Source organism: Dama dama, chromosome 10 (assembly GCF_033118175.1).
Source record: "Dama dama isolate Ldn47 chromosome 10, ASM3311817v1, whole genome shotgun sequence".
In the NCBI taxonomy this organism is placed as follows: domain Eukaryota; kingdom Metazoa; phylum Chordata; class Mammalia; order Artiodactyla; family Cervidae; genus Dama; species Dama dama.
Window position 1 is genome coordinate 34,062,917 of NC_083690.1, and position 15,922 is coordinate 34,078,838.

The following is a 15,922-nucleotide window of genomic DNA, read 5'->3' on the forward strand; positions in this document are numbered from 1 at the left end:
GGGCCAGGGGCAGGCCGAGTCTGCTCCTCAGGCTCAGAAGAAGGGCCTGGAAGCTCACCCCACATCCACCCCCGGGCCATCTGCAGGTTTTTCTATGAGAGGCGGGGCAGGAATCTGGCCCTAACTTCTCTAGGAGCCAGAACGCAGGAGAGGAAAGAAGAGCAGAGCTCTCTGGAATGTCTTCCCACACTCATCACCCCCGGGCTTGGGAATGAGCACAGAGCGATCGCTAACTCCCGAGAAACCATCTCTCTGCTCCTCTCACAGAAGCACTGCCCCAAGGGTGGCGAATGGGGGATCTGACCCGCTGCGGCCTGAGCACGCCTCCACGGCATCCGCAGCCCTTGAGCAGGACCTGGGCAGCTGGGGCCAAGGGCCGAGATACTGGGTGTTTCCCTCTTCCTGGAGGAGATGGATCTGTGGTTGTATTTGTGGGTGTGGAGTTGGGTGGACAGGCTTACCAGGTAGCGCTGTGCTAAAGAACTCACCCTGCCCATGCAGGGGATGTAAGAGATGCAGGTTTGATCCCTGGGTCACGAAGAGCCCCTGGAGGAGGGCATGGCAACCCACTCTAGTATTTTTGCCTGGAGAATCCCATGGACAGAGGAGCCTGGGGAGCTACAGTCCATGGGGTTGCAAAGGGTCAGACACGACTGAAGCGGCTTAGCAGGCAGGCAGGCAGGCAGGGTTGATGGACAGGTAGACAGGCTGAGAGACAGACAGGTGGGTGAGTGGACAGATGGATGGATGAGTGGGGAAATGAGTGACCAAGTGTATAAACGGATGCACTGGCCAGCTGCAGACTGGCTCAGGAATAACTCCTTTCTGAAAGGAATTTTCTAAATCTCTGAAATGTGAGGCCCTGGCACCCCCCAGAGGCCAGAGTCTCTAACTACCCATCGTCCCTAAAAAACTTGGGCATCAACAGTCTCAGGAAGCAGGTGCATGGACCCAGATGAAGTGAGGGGTTCTAGGAAACAAACAAACAAAAAAAAAAAAACTAGGGTCCAGTGCTGGTTCTTGCTCTGACTTCTGGGACCAAGGGAATGAATGTTCAAGCTTCTAGGCTCAATCTCATCTGGATGTCTGCGCTGGTAAGTGATTTAAACAAAACTATGTGTATCAAGTGACTGAGGGGGCTTCCCTGGTAGCTTAGATGGTAAAGAATCTGCGTGCAATGCAGGGGGCCTGGGTTCGATCCCTGAGTTGGGAAGATCCCGTGAGTAGGCAATGGCAACCCACTCCAGTATGCTTGCCTGGAGAATTCCATATACAGAGGAGCCTGGTGGGCTATAGTTTTCTCGTTTTGTTTTTTTCCTTATCAGATGTCTGAGAGGGTTACCTGGCACATACCAGGCGCTCACAGAAGGTGATTTCCTTCCTAGAGGAAGCCCTGGGGCACATATGGTTTAGTCACCAAGTCCTGTCCGACTCCTTGTGACCCCATGGACTGTACCCTGCCAGGCCCCTCTGTCCGTGGGATTTCCCAGGCAAGAGCCCTGGATTGGTTTGCATTTCCTCCTCCAGGAGATCTTCCCAACCCAGGGATCAAACCCATGTCTCCTGCTTTGGCAGGTAGATTCTTTTAACACTGAGCCACCTGGGAAGGCTGAAACTTCACATGCACCCACACAAATGCACGCGTGAGTGCGTGCACACCCCTCCAGCCCAGTGCAGAAGAAGGGCTGAGAGTGAGGCCCCAGGCCAGACCAGACAGGGGAGGCACAGGGGACACATTTATTCTCCAGGAGTTCCAGGCTCTGGCAGGACTGGCCTGGCCTCGGGGGCTGGGGGCCCAGGGGGTGGGGGCTCAGATGAGAGCCCCAAGGCCTTCTGGGGCTCAGCCTCCTGGGCCTGGGCCAGCTGGGCTGTGTGCTCGAAGGCGGCCTGTAGCAGGTGGGAGGCGAGGCAGGTGGTCCAGGTGATGATGTAGGCCAGGTGCCAGGAGGTGAGCGCTAGCGTGCTCTCCACCCACGAGTACAGACTCTTCAGCAGCGCCAGTGACCTCCGCACCACGCGGTTCTCCAGCAGAGCCTGGGGGCGGTGGGGCAAGTGGATGGGCAGGTGGCTATCCGGAGCTCACATGCCACGCTGCCTGGCCACCCCCACGACACCCCCGGCCCAGCCCAGGCCCAATGTCCCAGGTCTACCCTCCCCAGCCCAGCCCAGCCCAGCCCAGGCCCAGTGTCCCGGGTCTGCCCTGTCCACCCCCCGGCCCAGCCACGCCGCCCTCACCCACCTTCCTGGGCAGCCGGCCCAGGCTGCAGCACTGGGCTTTCCGGTACAGTCTCCAGACCAGCAGCAGCAGCAGCAAGGCAGCCAGCATCAGGCCGTGCAGACACGACAGGAACAGGTCCGTCCAGGTGGCCGCAGACAGGCCCAGCTGCTCCCAGACCCCCAGCCACTTCGGGGCCAGGCCCAAGGCATGGGCACAGCCCAGCAGGCCTGCCCACACCAGCCTGGGCACCCGCAGCGCCAGGCACACAGGGACCTCTAGCAGTGTCAGCCCGGCCCGGAGAACCCGGCCCATGGGGCAGCCGGTGATCTTGGGGGGTGGGTGGGACCCCTGGGCCTCCAGAGTCAGCCCCGACAGCCAGTGGTTGAAGAGGAAGATCTTGAGGAGCAGGAAATTGTAGAGATGGGCCCGGTTCTGGACCAGCTACAGGAAGAGGAGACCGTCGTCACCCATTGCTACTCACTTGCCGCGGGGGCCCACCTGTCCCAGACTTTCTGGTGCATGTGGGGCTGCCAGGCCATCCCGGGCAGGGCCCTCCCCTTCTCAAGGCCTCAGTTTTCCCCACCCCAAGGTTGATCTTTATCTGTCCAATTGGAAGGACTCCATCCTCAGGAGGGAGCTTTAGTAGGTGTTTCATATTATATTTGGTTTTCTTTCCACTGGGTTTTTTTTTTTTTCCTCTCTCTCTCTCTTTTTTTTTTTTTTTTTGGTCACACCAGGTGACTTGCAGGATCTTAGTTCCCCGACTAAGGATCGAACCCATGTCCCCTGCAGGGGAAGCACAGAGTCTTAACCACTGGACCACCAGGGAATTCCCTTTCCTTTAGGTTTCAATGGTTATTTACCACTCTCCAGACTAAGGTCACGTTTGAAAAAGACTGGTGGGAAGGTCAACGCTTAACCCATGGGAGTGACCCTCTGGAGAAAATTCTGCGGCTCTGCGGCTTGAGGGTGGGGCTTCTGAAAGCTATGGGATTACTCCAGGAGGGGGGCAGCCACCTTGTTTCACCAGCAGCATCCAGCAGCAGCTTTGGTCCTCGCCCCCCCCGGCCCCCAACCCCCAACCCCCCACCCCTCACCAGTGTGGACAGCTTCACCACCACCAGCAGAGTCCCCGAGAGGCTGGATCTGACCGGAGGGACGGCCTCCATATCTGGCCCTCCTTTCCCTTCTCCGGAGGAAGAAGCAGGGTGACCTCACAGACACCACAGGGTGGGGACCAAGTTACCGTGGGGACCCAGTTGCCACGAAAGTCTTCCCTTTCCCTGCCTCCTGCCCCATCGCTGCACAAGAACTGGGGTACTTGTCTTCCACATCCTGTTGCCCTCCTGCTGGGAGACTGCTCCCGGGGACATCAACTCCACAAACTTCTGGTCCGCCCGGCACAGGCAGCCAAGGCAGAACAAAGATGCTGTACCTTCCCACATCCTTCCAAACCCTGAAGGACCAGAGACCTGGGAGATAGACATCTTCGTCCCAGGGCCGCGGGCGACAGGACGCTTGAAGGCAGATGGAAGCCTCAGCAGCCCAAATCTGAAAGCTCCTACCTAACCCCCATCCATCCTTCTTGCATTTTGCTAAAAGTTTGGTCCCATCTCAAAGCAGAGAAGTCAGCTGTAACCTTTATTCTCCAATCGAGTGGTGTGTCAGTGGCTTCTGAGAGGAGGGCAGGGGAGAGAAAATGTGCCCACAAAAGGCTTCAGAGGGTCTTAAAGAGAGGTATTCAGAGAGGGAAAGCGGGCAATTTGCTCAGCAAGACCCCTCAGCGGCCACAGGCTGCATGGAAGAGCGGTTTCTAGAAGCCGTGGATCAGAGTCAAAGTCTTAGAATTCTGGGAGAATCCAGAACCTTGATCACAGCCTTTCCTACGATGCTTTCCTGTCCGGGTCCCAGCAGGTGCCCCGAGATGCGGCAAGGATGAGGCTCTCACGCCGTTTAGACATTTTTTAAAAAGCGCGCCCTCTGGTGGCCGGTGAGTGCAGGGCACAATTGATGTCTCGCCCCCTTTCTCCGCGACGACCCTTGTGCAAGATACAACTCGCCGTAAAGAGTCCCTGGAAGGTCAGAGGTGACCCCTGCCTAGGACGGGTCCCGTTCGCCCATTTGTCTCCTCTCCCGGGGCGACAGCTGGGGTCCACTTCGAGGAGGGTGCAAAGTCCCTCGGCTCCGTCCGCTGCTCTTACCCCTCCCCCACCACCCTCTACAGTCCCCCAACACCATAGCCCTGAGCGGAAGCTGGGGTTCAAAAAGGCCTCCTTGAGCTAAGTTTTGAAGGATGGGTGGGAGTTTTCCGGAGGAGGAAGTGTGGGGGGTGGTATGGGCAGAAGGAACAGCATGATTCCAACAATTCCGTCTGGGTAGAGCATAAAGTGCCCTTCTGGAGAAGGAAATGGCAACCCTCTCCAGTGTTCTTGCCTGAAAAACCCCACAGACAGAGGAGCCTGGCCGGCTGCAGTCCATGGGGTCGCAAAGAGCTGGGCACACCTGAGCGACTGAGCATGCAAGGAGGGTTTATTTCTTCTTTGGGTGACCATTAGTTTGCATTCAAAAGAATCACAGTGGGACTTACCTGGTGGTTCAGGGGCTGAGACTCTGTGCCCCCAGTGCAGGGCACCTGGGTTCAATCCCTAGTCAGGGAACTAGATCCCACATGTCAAAATGAAAGATCTCATATGCTGCGACTAAGACTCAGCTCAAATTAATTAATTAATTTTTTAAAAAGAATTACAGTTATTTTAACTTGTATTTGTATTAAGTTATTTTAAAATACGATGGTTATCTTTATCAAATCAGTTGATTTTGTAATAATAAACGTCCACACTTAAATGCCCACATTTGAATTGATGCTTTCAAACTATGGGGCTGGAGAAGACTCTTGAGAGTCCCTTGGACTGCAAGGGGATCAAAGGAAATCAGCCCTGAATATTCATTGGAAGGACTGATGCTGAAGCTGAAGCTCCAATATTTTGGCCACCTGATGGGAAGAGTCGACTCACTGGAAAAGATCCTGATGCTGGGAAAGATTGAAGGCAGGAGGAGAAGGGGGCGACAGAGGACAAGATGGGTGGCATCACCATCACCAGCTCAATGGAAATGAGTTTGAGCAAGCTCCAGGAGATGGTGAAAGACAGGGGAGCCTGGTGTGCTGCAGTCCGTGGAGTCTCAAAGAGTTGGACATGACTGGGCAACTGAACAACAACAAATCACTAGCCACAGGCATTAATTTCTACAAAAATCCCCCAGTCAATAATGTGTTAAAAAGAAACAACAGGCCCAACATGGAGTCACTTGTGCTAAGCCCCACCAGGACTTAATGTGAGTGAGTGAGCAAGTGAAAGTCTCTCAGCGTCCAACTCTTTGCGATCCCACGGTCTATACAGTCTAGGGAATTCTCCAGGCCAGAATACTGGAGTGGGTAGCCTTTCCCTTCTCCAGGGGATCTTCCCAACCCAGGGATCGAACCCAGGTCTCCCGCTTTGCAGGCAGATTCTTTACCAGCTGAGCCACAAGAGAAGCCCAGTTCTTAATATTTATCTTAATTGCAATTTCAACCTCTCCCGGCGTGGAATTTTAGGCCACTTCATCTGGAGTTTTTGCTTTCCTCTGAGAGAAGGTGACCTGACTTGAAATAATTCATCCTCTAACTTCCTTGTCCCACCCTCCTCCTGCCTATAAAAGCCTCCCTTTTGTACTGCTGTTCCGCTCCTTGGAGCTCCTCTCTACCTGCTGGGTGGGATGCAGACTGTTCAAGATTATTGAATAAAGCCAATTCGATCATCAAATGTACAAATGTACTCAATTGAATTTTTTATTAATTTATTTTTTATTGAAGGATAATTGCTTTACAGAATTTTGCTGTTTTCTGTCAAACCTCGACATGAATCAATCATAAGTATACATATGTCCCCTCCCTTTTGAAATTCCCTCCCATCTCCCTCCCCATACTCAATTGAATTTTGACTTTTAACAGATTTGGTGGCAGTGGTGGGATCCAAGGTGACCTTCTTCTGATGGTGTTCACGGACAATGAGAAAGACAGGCGTGGTGCCGGCAAACCCCTTTTTGACTGCACTGTCTTTTCTCACCATTTCTGAGGCCAGAGGAAATTCATCACAGTTGTGAGCTCTGCTCTCTTTGCATCACGTGCCCGGTCTAATTGGTTTTCTAGTCAGTTCCCCTTTTGTTTGGAAACCCCAGTTCTTGATGCTGTCCCCGGATTTCATGTTGGGAACTGCTGGTGATTTAGTCTGCAGTTTCCCATTTCTTTGAACTCCTTCCCCAAATTCCGCATCGGGAAATGCGGTAGCCACTGTAGTTCCCCATTTATTTGGAATCAAGCTGCCATCTTCACTTAGCTTTGGTTCAAGGCTTTCCCCCCACTCCAGAGTTCCATGGGAATTCTTGGTGGTTACCAGCTGGAGTTGGACTGGGTCCAACTTGAGCTGGACAGGGTCCAGTAAAAACAACTGCTAACAGGAATCTCAGAAGCCAAAAAGCTGCAAAATCGGTGGGTCCTATGCAAAACACTGGGGACGTCCAAATCAAATCGATTAGGAAGAGAAGTGGTTAGACATCAAAGTAAACTGCTTCCACTCAAGACACCAGATCAAGACTTTATACTTTACATGAAACTTAGGACTTCCCTGGCAGTTCCATGGTTAAGACTGAGCTGCCAGGGTAGGGGGTTCAGGTGTGATTCCTGGTTGGGGAATTAAGATCCTACATGCCACAGAGCTTGGTCAAAAAAAACCCCAAACATGAATCTCTCTCTTTCCCCTCTCCTTTACCCTGGCATTGTCCTGGAAAGATAACGGCATCACTCATATTTCTCAGGCCATTGCTAGGGGTGTTAAGCTCTGGAATTTAGAACAATTTTTTATTTCAGGCTAGAAGTTCCTTCCCCCATATGCACTAAAAATCCTGAATGACCCTTGTGTGTGGTGGGGGGGAGGTGTTTAGTTGCTCAGTCATGTCCAACTCTTTGTAACCCTTTGAATTGTAGCCCACCAGGCTCCTCTGTCCATCGGATTTTTTCATGCAAGAATACTGGAAAAGGTTGCCATTTCCTTCTCCAGGGGATCTTCCTGACCCAGGGATCGAACCCACACCTCCTGTGTCTTGGCATTGCAGACAGATTTTTTACCTGCTAAGCCATCAGGGAAGCACTAAGGAACCCTGGCTTAGGAGAAAATACAGTGGAAGTGCAATCAGAAACCTCTCCTTAACTCTTAAAACATTGCAGATTCTGTTTGTAAGACCCTGGCTACCCAGCAAAGATCCTTAGACTCTCTGGCCAAAGTTGTTCTCGATAACAGCATTATCTTTTAGCTGAGCTGTTCTATGACCAGCATCACCTAACGGACCTAGAGTTAATACTTCTGGGGAAGCCAAAACTCAATTACATAAGATCCCTGAGCAAACCATTGGCTTTTAAAGGGCGAGTCCTTCAATGGGATCTTGACTGGTTTGGGTCTTGGAGATCCACGGCTCCCAAGTGCACTCTTAACACTGGGAATTATCCCGCTTGTAGTTAAAATAATATCCCTGGTACATTGGATATTGTCTGCAAAGCTTTAAATGCATATTCACAGCCTCTAATCACCAAGCAAATCTCCTTAAGACTGGACCTCAGAAGAGAGACAAAGCAAATGATTGAAAAATTATGAGCCTGGAGCCGTGAACTGTGACTAGCACACAGATTCAGCAACAAAAGCAGCATCAGCAAAAGCGGTGAGAACTCCAGAGCAGTAGGTGAGTGGTGCTAATGTGTTGAATTTTGACCACATTTCTCAGTTATGCTGAGAGTTTGATCAAGGTGGAATTGTTGAAAAGAAACAACAGGCCCAAAATGGAGTCACTTGTGCTAAGCGCCACCAAGACTTACTACCTAACCTGATGGCATCACTGACTCAATGGACATGAATTTAAGCAAACTCCAGGAGATAGTGGAAGACAGAGGAGCCTGGAGTGCTGCAGTCCATGGGATCACAAAGAGTTGGACATGACTTAGCAACTAAAATGCAACAATGATCATAATTTCAGCCTTTCTCAAGAGTGGTGTTTTACACCAATCCGTCTGGAATTACTTGGTGAGCACTAGTAAGGTAACCTGCCTACGACTCCCTGACTTTCCCTAAGGGAAGATGACCCTGCCCCACTAGTCCCTTGGACTGCAAGGAGATCAAACCAGTCCATCCTAAAGGAAATCAACCCTGAATATTCATTGGAAGGACTGATGTTGAAGCTGAAGTTCCAATACTTTGGCCACCTGATGCGAAGAGCTGCCTCATTGGAAAAGACCTTGATGCTGGGCAAGGTTGAAGGCAGGAGGAGAAGGGGACAACAGAGGATGAGATGGTTGGATGGCATCACCGACTCGATAGACATGAGTTTGGTGAACTCTGGGAGCTGGTGATGGACAGGGAACCCTGTCATGCTGCAGTCCATGGGGTTGCAAGGAGTTGGATATGACTGAGCGGCTGAAGTGAACTCGTCCACTGTGTATACTTCCATGTCCCGCCCCCTTCTGTCTATAAAAACCTTCCATTTGGTACAGCTCCTCAGAGCATCTTTCTGATTGCTTGATGGGATGATACCCTACTCATGAGCTGTTGAATAAAGCCAATTAGATCTTCAAATGCGGGCTTCCCTGATGGTTCTGTGGTTAAGAACTCACCTATCAATGTGGGAACCATGAATTTGATCCCTGAGTCGGGAAGATCACCTGGAGAAGGAAATGGCAACCCACTCCAGTAATCTTGCCTGGAGGATCCCGTGGACAGAGGAGCCTGGTGAGCTACAGACCATGGGGTTGGGAAGAGTCGACTGATCACGCATGCATGCACACGCTACAGGAAAACCCAAACCAAGTTTTTGGCCAACCCAATATTCGTTGAATTAATAAATGAATGGCCTCAGAGGTCCCCACTTGCCAGGCTGGAATGAGAGCAGAGAAGCTGCTGCAGAAGCCCGCCCCCGCCCCGCCTTGGATCCTTCAGCAGGGAGCCCTCCACTCCTTCCTCTTCCCCGCCTAACAGCGAGGTTCAAGGCCATGCATGCACTATTGTGCTAAGTGATGTTAGACCACATCTCCCCTTCCTCACAGGAAGGACCGGGGGATAAGGCAGCTATTAGTGACCGCTGCATTGTCAAACGCCAGGGGGCGCCATTCCCAGGGCCTGATCTCCCTCCATAGAGAGTCGCCTCCTCAGCCCAGGACTCAGGCCTAGAGAGGCAGGAAGCCTCACCTCCCAGTCCCAAGGGCTCCCAGGTGCTCTCCCTGAGGGTGCAGGACGGCAGCATGACCGCAAGGGGGCAGCAAACACCTGGGGCGCAGGGGCCCAACACACCTGAGCGCGCCGCGCAAATTGATGGAAAGTTTTCTGTGGCTGATTTTGTCCCTTCTCAGCCCGCGACAACAACCTTACGTCATCCCGAGGAGCTCGCCCTGTGCAGGTCCCATCCTGCCTGAGTTGCTGGAGGCGAAACCTTTGAGAAATGTTGGGGACGAATAGTCTTTCTTCCTCGTTCCAACATGAAAACCTCACTTTATTTCAAATCTTCATTTTTTTCCCCCTCAGAAGAACGCAAAATTGATAAATATGCCTTCAAACTTACTGTGACTTGCTTTTTTTTTTTTTTTTTTTTTTAATTTTCTAAGGATGGCTTGATTGAAAATGCAAAAATGATCATTAAAAACTGATGAAAGCTGAAGAACCTATCCTGGGAAAAGGTTTTTGGAATCAGAAGACAGACTTGCAACTGAACTGACCTCTACCACTTAATCATAAATCTAAGCTCCCGCCCCAGGTCTCTTTATCTGTAAAGCTGGTACATAGTTTATATATAGAATCTGCCAGGTGAGGCCCTGGGGAGGAGCTGATGAAATAATGTCTGTGAAATGCTTTGCCCAGTACCTGGCCACGCACCAATGCTTGGGAGCTCATGAGTGAGTGAAGTCAGCGTCCACAGGTGAGAAGGAATGCAAGGATTTTTTAAAAAAACAAACTACATATTGCTTTCAAATATGTACAAATTTCTACAAAGAAATCCCCCCAAGGGCACACATTTTGTTAATTTGTAAACCAATATGTGGAAATATTCACTGCAATCAAACCACTTTCAAGCAATTCACTTGGAGCCCAAGACTAGATTGTAAAATTTTAAAAAAAGAAAACGACCATATTAAAAAGGGTCATTGCTACTTTAAAATTAATGCAAAAACCTTATTGCAGACAAGCATGAATGAAAATGCTTTAAAAAGAGTTCTTTAAAAGGATATGAAGTTGTAAAACCATCCCATTATTGAAAAACATTCATCACCACCCCCCAAAAAAAGTTTGGATAAATGGGGAAAAAAAGCACATCAACGCCTACAACAGATTGTAAAGTCACACTGCATGGTACAAAAAAACAACAATGGAAAATATAATTTTCACCCATTCATTTATTAATCAATTTATGCAGAACCAATGTGTTTCCCACTCTTGTTTTCTGCCAGCTCTCCTAGACTTCTCTCTGGCATCTTCCCCCACCCACCCACTCCCTAGCCTTCTTCAGCAACTCCCCTCCTGACTTGCTCCTTCTGTCCATCAAAAGGGGGCTTCCCAGGTGACTTAGTGGTAAAGAACCCCCCGGCCAATGCAGCGGACAGGGGAGACGTGGGTCCGTTTCCTGGGTCAGGAAGATTCCCTGGAGGAGGGCACGATAACGCACTCCAGTCTTCTTGCTGGGAAAATCCCATGGATAGAGGAGCCTGGCGGGCTCCAGTCCACAGGGTGGGAAAGGGTCAGACACGACTGGAGCGACTAAACACACTCATCAAAGGATGAGTGTTAGGGTGTTTCCATTTCTACTGTGAGTAACACTGCAGTGAACTTGGGAGTGTAGATGGGTCTCTTCACAACCCTGATTCCGATTCCTTTGCAGCCGTACCCAGAAGTGGGACTGCTGGACCCTGAGGGAGTTCTAAGTTTAATTTTCTGAGGAACCTCCATCCTGTGTTCCAGAATGGCTGTGCTAATTTACAATCCCACATGTGAGATGCGACCACATGGATGGGGCCAGAGGACACTTCTCTAAGAGAAATAAGCAAGACACAGAAAGAGAGGTACCACGTGACCTCAGTTCATGTAGAATCTGACAAAGCTGAATTCTAACAAAGCTGAAACATAAAGTACAAAGATGGTGACCAGAGCCTGGGGTTGGAGGAAATGACAACCCACTCCAGTATCAAAGGGTACAAAGTCTCAGCAATAAAAGATGAGTAAGGTTTAAAGATCTAACCCGCAGCATGGAGATGACAGCTGACAATGCTGCATTGCGTACTTGAAACTTGCTAAGGGGCTAGGTTTAATTACATCTTCTCAACACACGCTAACTGTAGAGGTGACAGAAATGTTGTTTAGCTGGATTGTGACGATCATTTCACAATGTATATGTATACCAAAACATCAAACTGTAAACATTAAGTGTATACAATTTAGGGAGTTCCCTGGTGGCCTAGTGGTTAGGACTGGGTACTTTCACTGCCATGGCCGAGGTTCAGTCTCTGGTGAACTGAGATCCTGCAAGCCGTGCAATGCAGCAAAAAAGAAAAAAAAAAAGAAAAAGAATAAAAATACAATTTTTATTAAAAGAAAGAAAAATGTTCCTCACTGCCCCTTCACTTGATCATTTAAGCCATATTTTGAAAGAAGTTATGCAGCCACCAGCCTGGACATACAGCTTCTGCCCATGCCTCCCCCACTGCCCTGGCCACTGCCTTGGCCCAAGTCACTGATAAACTTGTTGTTGCTGGATCTGGTGTAGAGACAGCTGGAGCAAAGCCAAAAGGTAGTGACAGCTTGGAAGAAATGTGTGCAACCCATGAAACAGTCCAAGGACAAGTAGTCAGAATACACAGAATATCTAAGGAACGCCTACACATCAGTAAGATAAAATCAAGTGACTCAGTAGAACACCTAGGCAAAGGCAAGTCACAGGAGAAAAAAAAAAATCAAAGAGCCAAGAATGTAGGAAAAGATGTTTGACTTCGTTAGTGAGGGAAATGCAAAATTAAGACCACAATAAATACTATCTCATAACTCATTTGCAAAAACAAAGAAAGTCTAATGCTACACCAAGCATGGGTGAGTTCACGGGGCTACCAGAGCATCGGACCCTGCCCATCTCTGACCCCACAGTTCTCTGCTGGTTTTTCAGACTCCAAATGTGGTGAGAAGGGTTCTGTACAAAACCACCCATTACTCAGACATGGGAAACTGAAATGCGAAGTTACCAAAACAGTAATTACCCTTACTGCACCTTTGTTTTCTCTCCATCCTATTTCACAACCGATTGGATTGTTTTTACCACCCCCTCAAGGGTTGCACACCCCAGCCTGAAAGGCACGCCTTCCAGAAGCATTCATCTGTGAATGAAAAAACATGTGTGAGACTGCGTGTGGCAGCATTTTTTCCATCACTAGGAAAATGAATAAATATACTGGGTATATCGGGCTCAGGGATGACTAAGCAGCGGTTAAAATGAATGATCTATATGCGTCAGCATGGACAGGTCTGAAAAACATAGTGTCACGTGAGAGGGGAAAGTTACAGAGTAACAGCTATGAAATGATAGCGTGTGTATAATTTTTTTCAAACCCATTAAGCAGTATTATATGCCATTCTGGACACAAGTATAGTGAAAATATTTAAAAAAAAAAACAAGACCTAGGGACTTCCCTGGTGGTCCAGGGGCTAAGCTCCATGCTTCTAAGGCCTTGGAAGCACAGAGCTCAGGTTCAATCCCTGGTCAGGGAAGCAGGATCCCACATGCTGCATGTTCTGGCCAAAAAAAGACATAGAAGGTCCCTGCCCATTCATGATGGTAGCTGGTTCCTTAGAGCAGCAGATGGAGGAGGGTGAGACTCAGAGAGAACTTCAGCTTCACCTGCAATGCATCCTTCTTTTTCTATTTTCAAATATTCAGAAGTCATAATGACAAAGTGCTAAAATTTGTGCACTCCAAATGGTGGATACCTTGAGATTGAGAACAAGCCAGGCGAGCAAAGATCTGAAAGAAGAGTGATCCAGGCCAAAGAAAAAAAACAACACACACAGCAATGCAAAGGCCCTGAGGTCACTGTACCATGTTTCAGGATCAGCAGAGGCCAGGATGCCGGAGTGAGGAAGAAAAAGGTTAAAGATGAGGTTGGTAAGGAATCTGATTTGAGGTTAAGCAAGAGGGGAAATTCACCAAACTTATACTGTAAAGACATCATTCTGGTTGGGCATATTTTATTAACGATTGAAACTGAGTGGTAAACACAGAGGTTATTGTCTTAATCTCTCCTTTTGTCTGTGTTTGAAATTTCCCATAAGAAGTTAAAAATGATAATATGACCTCTGGCTGCTGTGAAGGAAGCGGACTGGGTATGGGGACAGCGGGGCGGCAGGGAGGCCAGTTTAGAGGTCGCCAAAGGGGCCTGGGGAAGGTGGGAGGGGCCGGGGAGGCAGGGAACAGACACAGGATTTGCCCACAGACAGAATGTGGGATGAGAGAAAATTTGGGCTGAGTCTTTGCATGCCTAGTGGTTCCGGCGTCTGTGAAGATGGGAGGGGTTTGGGAGGAGGAGGCCCAGGAGAGGCCCGTGGCCTCCCAGGGGAGATGTCCAGCACACAAGGCCAGAGTTCAGGGAAGAATCAGAGCCAGTCACCCGTTTGAGAGTCACTGGGGCCTTCCCAGGTGGTGCTAGTGGTAAAGAACCCGCCCGCCAATGCAGGAGACACAAGAGCTGCGGGTTCGATCCCGGGGTCAGGAAGATCCCCTGGAGGAGGGCACGGCAACCCCCTCCAATATTCCTGCTTGGAGAACTCTATGGACAGAGGCGCCTGGCAGGCTACATGGACTGTAGTCCATGAGGTCCTAAATAGTTAGAAAACAACTGAGGAGACTTAGCACGCATGGTGTATAAATAGCATTTAAACCCACGAGACTGGATGAGAGAGACCACCTAGGATGTGGGTGTTGATGGAGGAGAAAGAGGGCCCAGGACAAGCCCGGGGGAGCCTTCCTATTAAAGGTGGATGAGGTGAGAGGAGGAGGAGGCAGGAAAGGAGACCAGAAGAAGCAGCTTCTCGGGAAGGAGAACGCCCCAGAGAAGGAATGTTCCTCTCCCCTCATTCTCCAAGCTCCACAACCTATAATCCCCACGGCAGCCCCTGACGCTGCTCAGATTCCAGCTCTTGCGTAAATAATAGCAACAGCCTGGGACCTTGCAGTCACCAGGTCCACTCTCACTATCTTTATTTTTGACTGAACCAGGTCTTAGTTGAGGCATGCAAGATCTTTACTTGCTGTATGGGAACTCGTAGTTTCGGCTTGGGCATGTAGGATCTAGTTCCCTGACCAGGGATCAAACCCGGGGACTCCTGCCTTGGGAGCACAGAGTCTTCGCCACTGGACCACCAGCGAAGTCCCCACTCTCACCATCTTTGTCAAATGCAGATCTGATCTGACACTGTAACTCCCTGCAGCTCATTCAAGTCCGCGCAGCCTGGTAACCGCGCTCATCTGGGCCTGGGTTCTGCACGTGGCAACTGCTCCACCCACAAATGCTCCCACATCAAGGAGGGGGCCCTGCAGCTTGGACCAACAGCCTTCCCCCTTCCTCCCCCCTGGACACCCTGCTTGCCTCCCACACCCCAACCTGGAAGTACCAGACCTTGCTTTCCCGGTCTCTGGGGTTTCTGGGAAAACATCTTCCCCCAAAGGACAAGAGAGAGACCAGGAGACGAGGCCATCTGCTGCCCACCTTGGGGTTTTGTCTGTGAGGACACAGGACTGCCTGAGCTGCTGTCACCGTCTTGGGACCAGAAGGGGCCCCCAGAGCAAAGGCCTAGGACAAACCAGCAAACCAGAGAATGGACTTTGAGTCCTGGGAGAAATCAGCTGTGCTTTGGTTTTGCTAACCACTGGACTTCCTGTCAGAGGAAAGAGCGAACTACTGCTTAGGCCACCTCCCGCGGGTTTGTGGTTTTGACAGTTGCATTCAGAAACATCCCAGCTGGAGTTGGGGATTGACTGCTGGCAGGGTTGGGGCTTCTGTTTGGATGATGAGCATGGTCTTAAGTTAACTGTCCTGATGCTTATGTAGATTTGAATAGACTAGAAACCATCCAACTGGCGGTGTGTGAATTTTACCAATAAAATTGATGAGAAAGCAAAAAAAAAGTACCGTCCCAGCAGACCTCCATATGTTCACGCATCACGCATGCGCACACCCAGCCTCACATGCCTGACCCCCCGAAAAGTAGTGCCTTTCCCCCTAGAGCTCATCTCCAGGTCTTGCTTCATCATGCCCTCACCCTGGTCCACTCCCTCTAGCTACAGATGACTCTGGCCTCTCTCTTGCTCCACCAGCAACCCCCGACCTGTGGCTTGTACATCTGAGATCCGAGGATAGCTTTGAAAGATGAGCAGCTGCTATTACTGAGGCTCCGTGGACCCCAGGCTGGTCAGCCATGCCCTGCGGACAGATGATCCAAGATAGCAGGAGCCAGAGAAGAGCCGAGCCTTGCCCAGATAAGACACAGAGACCACATATTTCTCATTCTCGAGGTCAAGGAGAACTTCCTAACTACACATGCGCAGAAAGGCTCCTTGAAGGTCAAAAAGGGAGGTGGCACGACTTCATAGTAAGCG

At 50.2% G+C, this 15,922-nt stretch overlaps 1 protein-coding gene across 1 annotated transcript; it reads right to left on the bottom strand.

Moving 5' to 3' along the window:
• Positions 1 to 1,737: 1,737 nt before the first annotated feature.
• TMEM270 (transmembrane protein 270) lies at positions 1,738 to 3,387 on the bottom strand. Its single transcript, XM_061152281.1, has 3 exons — positions 3,316 to 3,387; positions 2,240 to 2,659; positions 1,738 to 2,034 (listed from the first exon to the last, which is right to left on the bottom strand). Exons 1-3 carry the CDS (start codon positions 3,385 to 3,387, stop codon positions 1,738 to 1,740), a joined length of 789 nt encoding a protein of 262 aa, XP_061008264.1.
• Between the last annotated feature and the right edge of the window lie 12,535 nt (positions 3,388 to 15,922).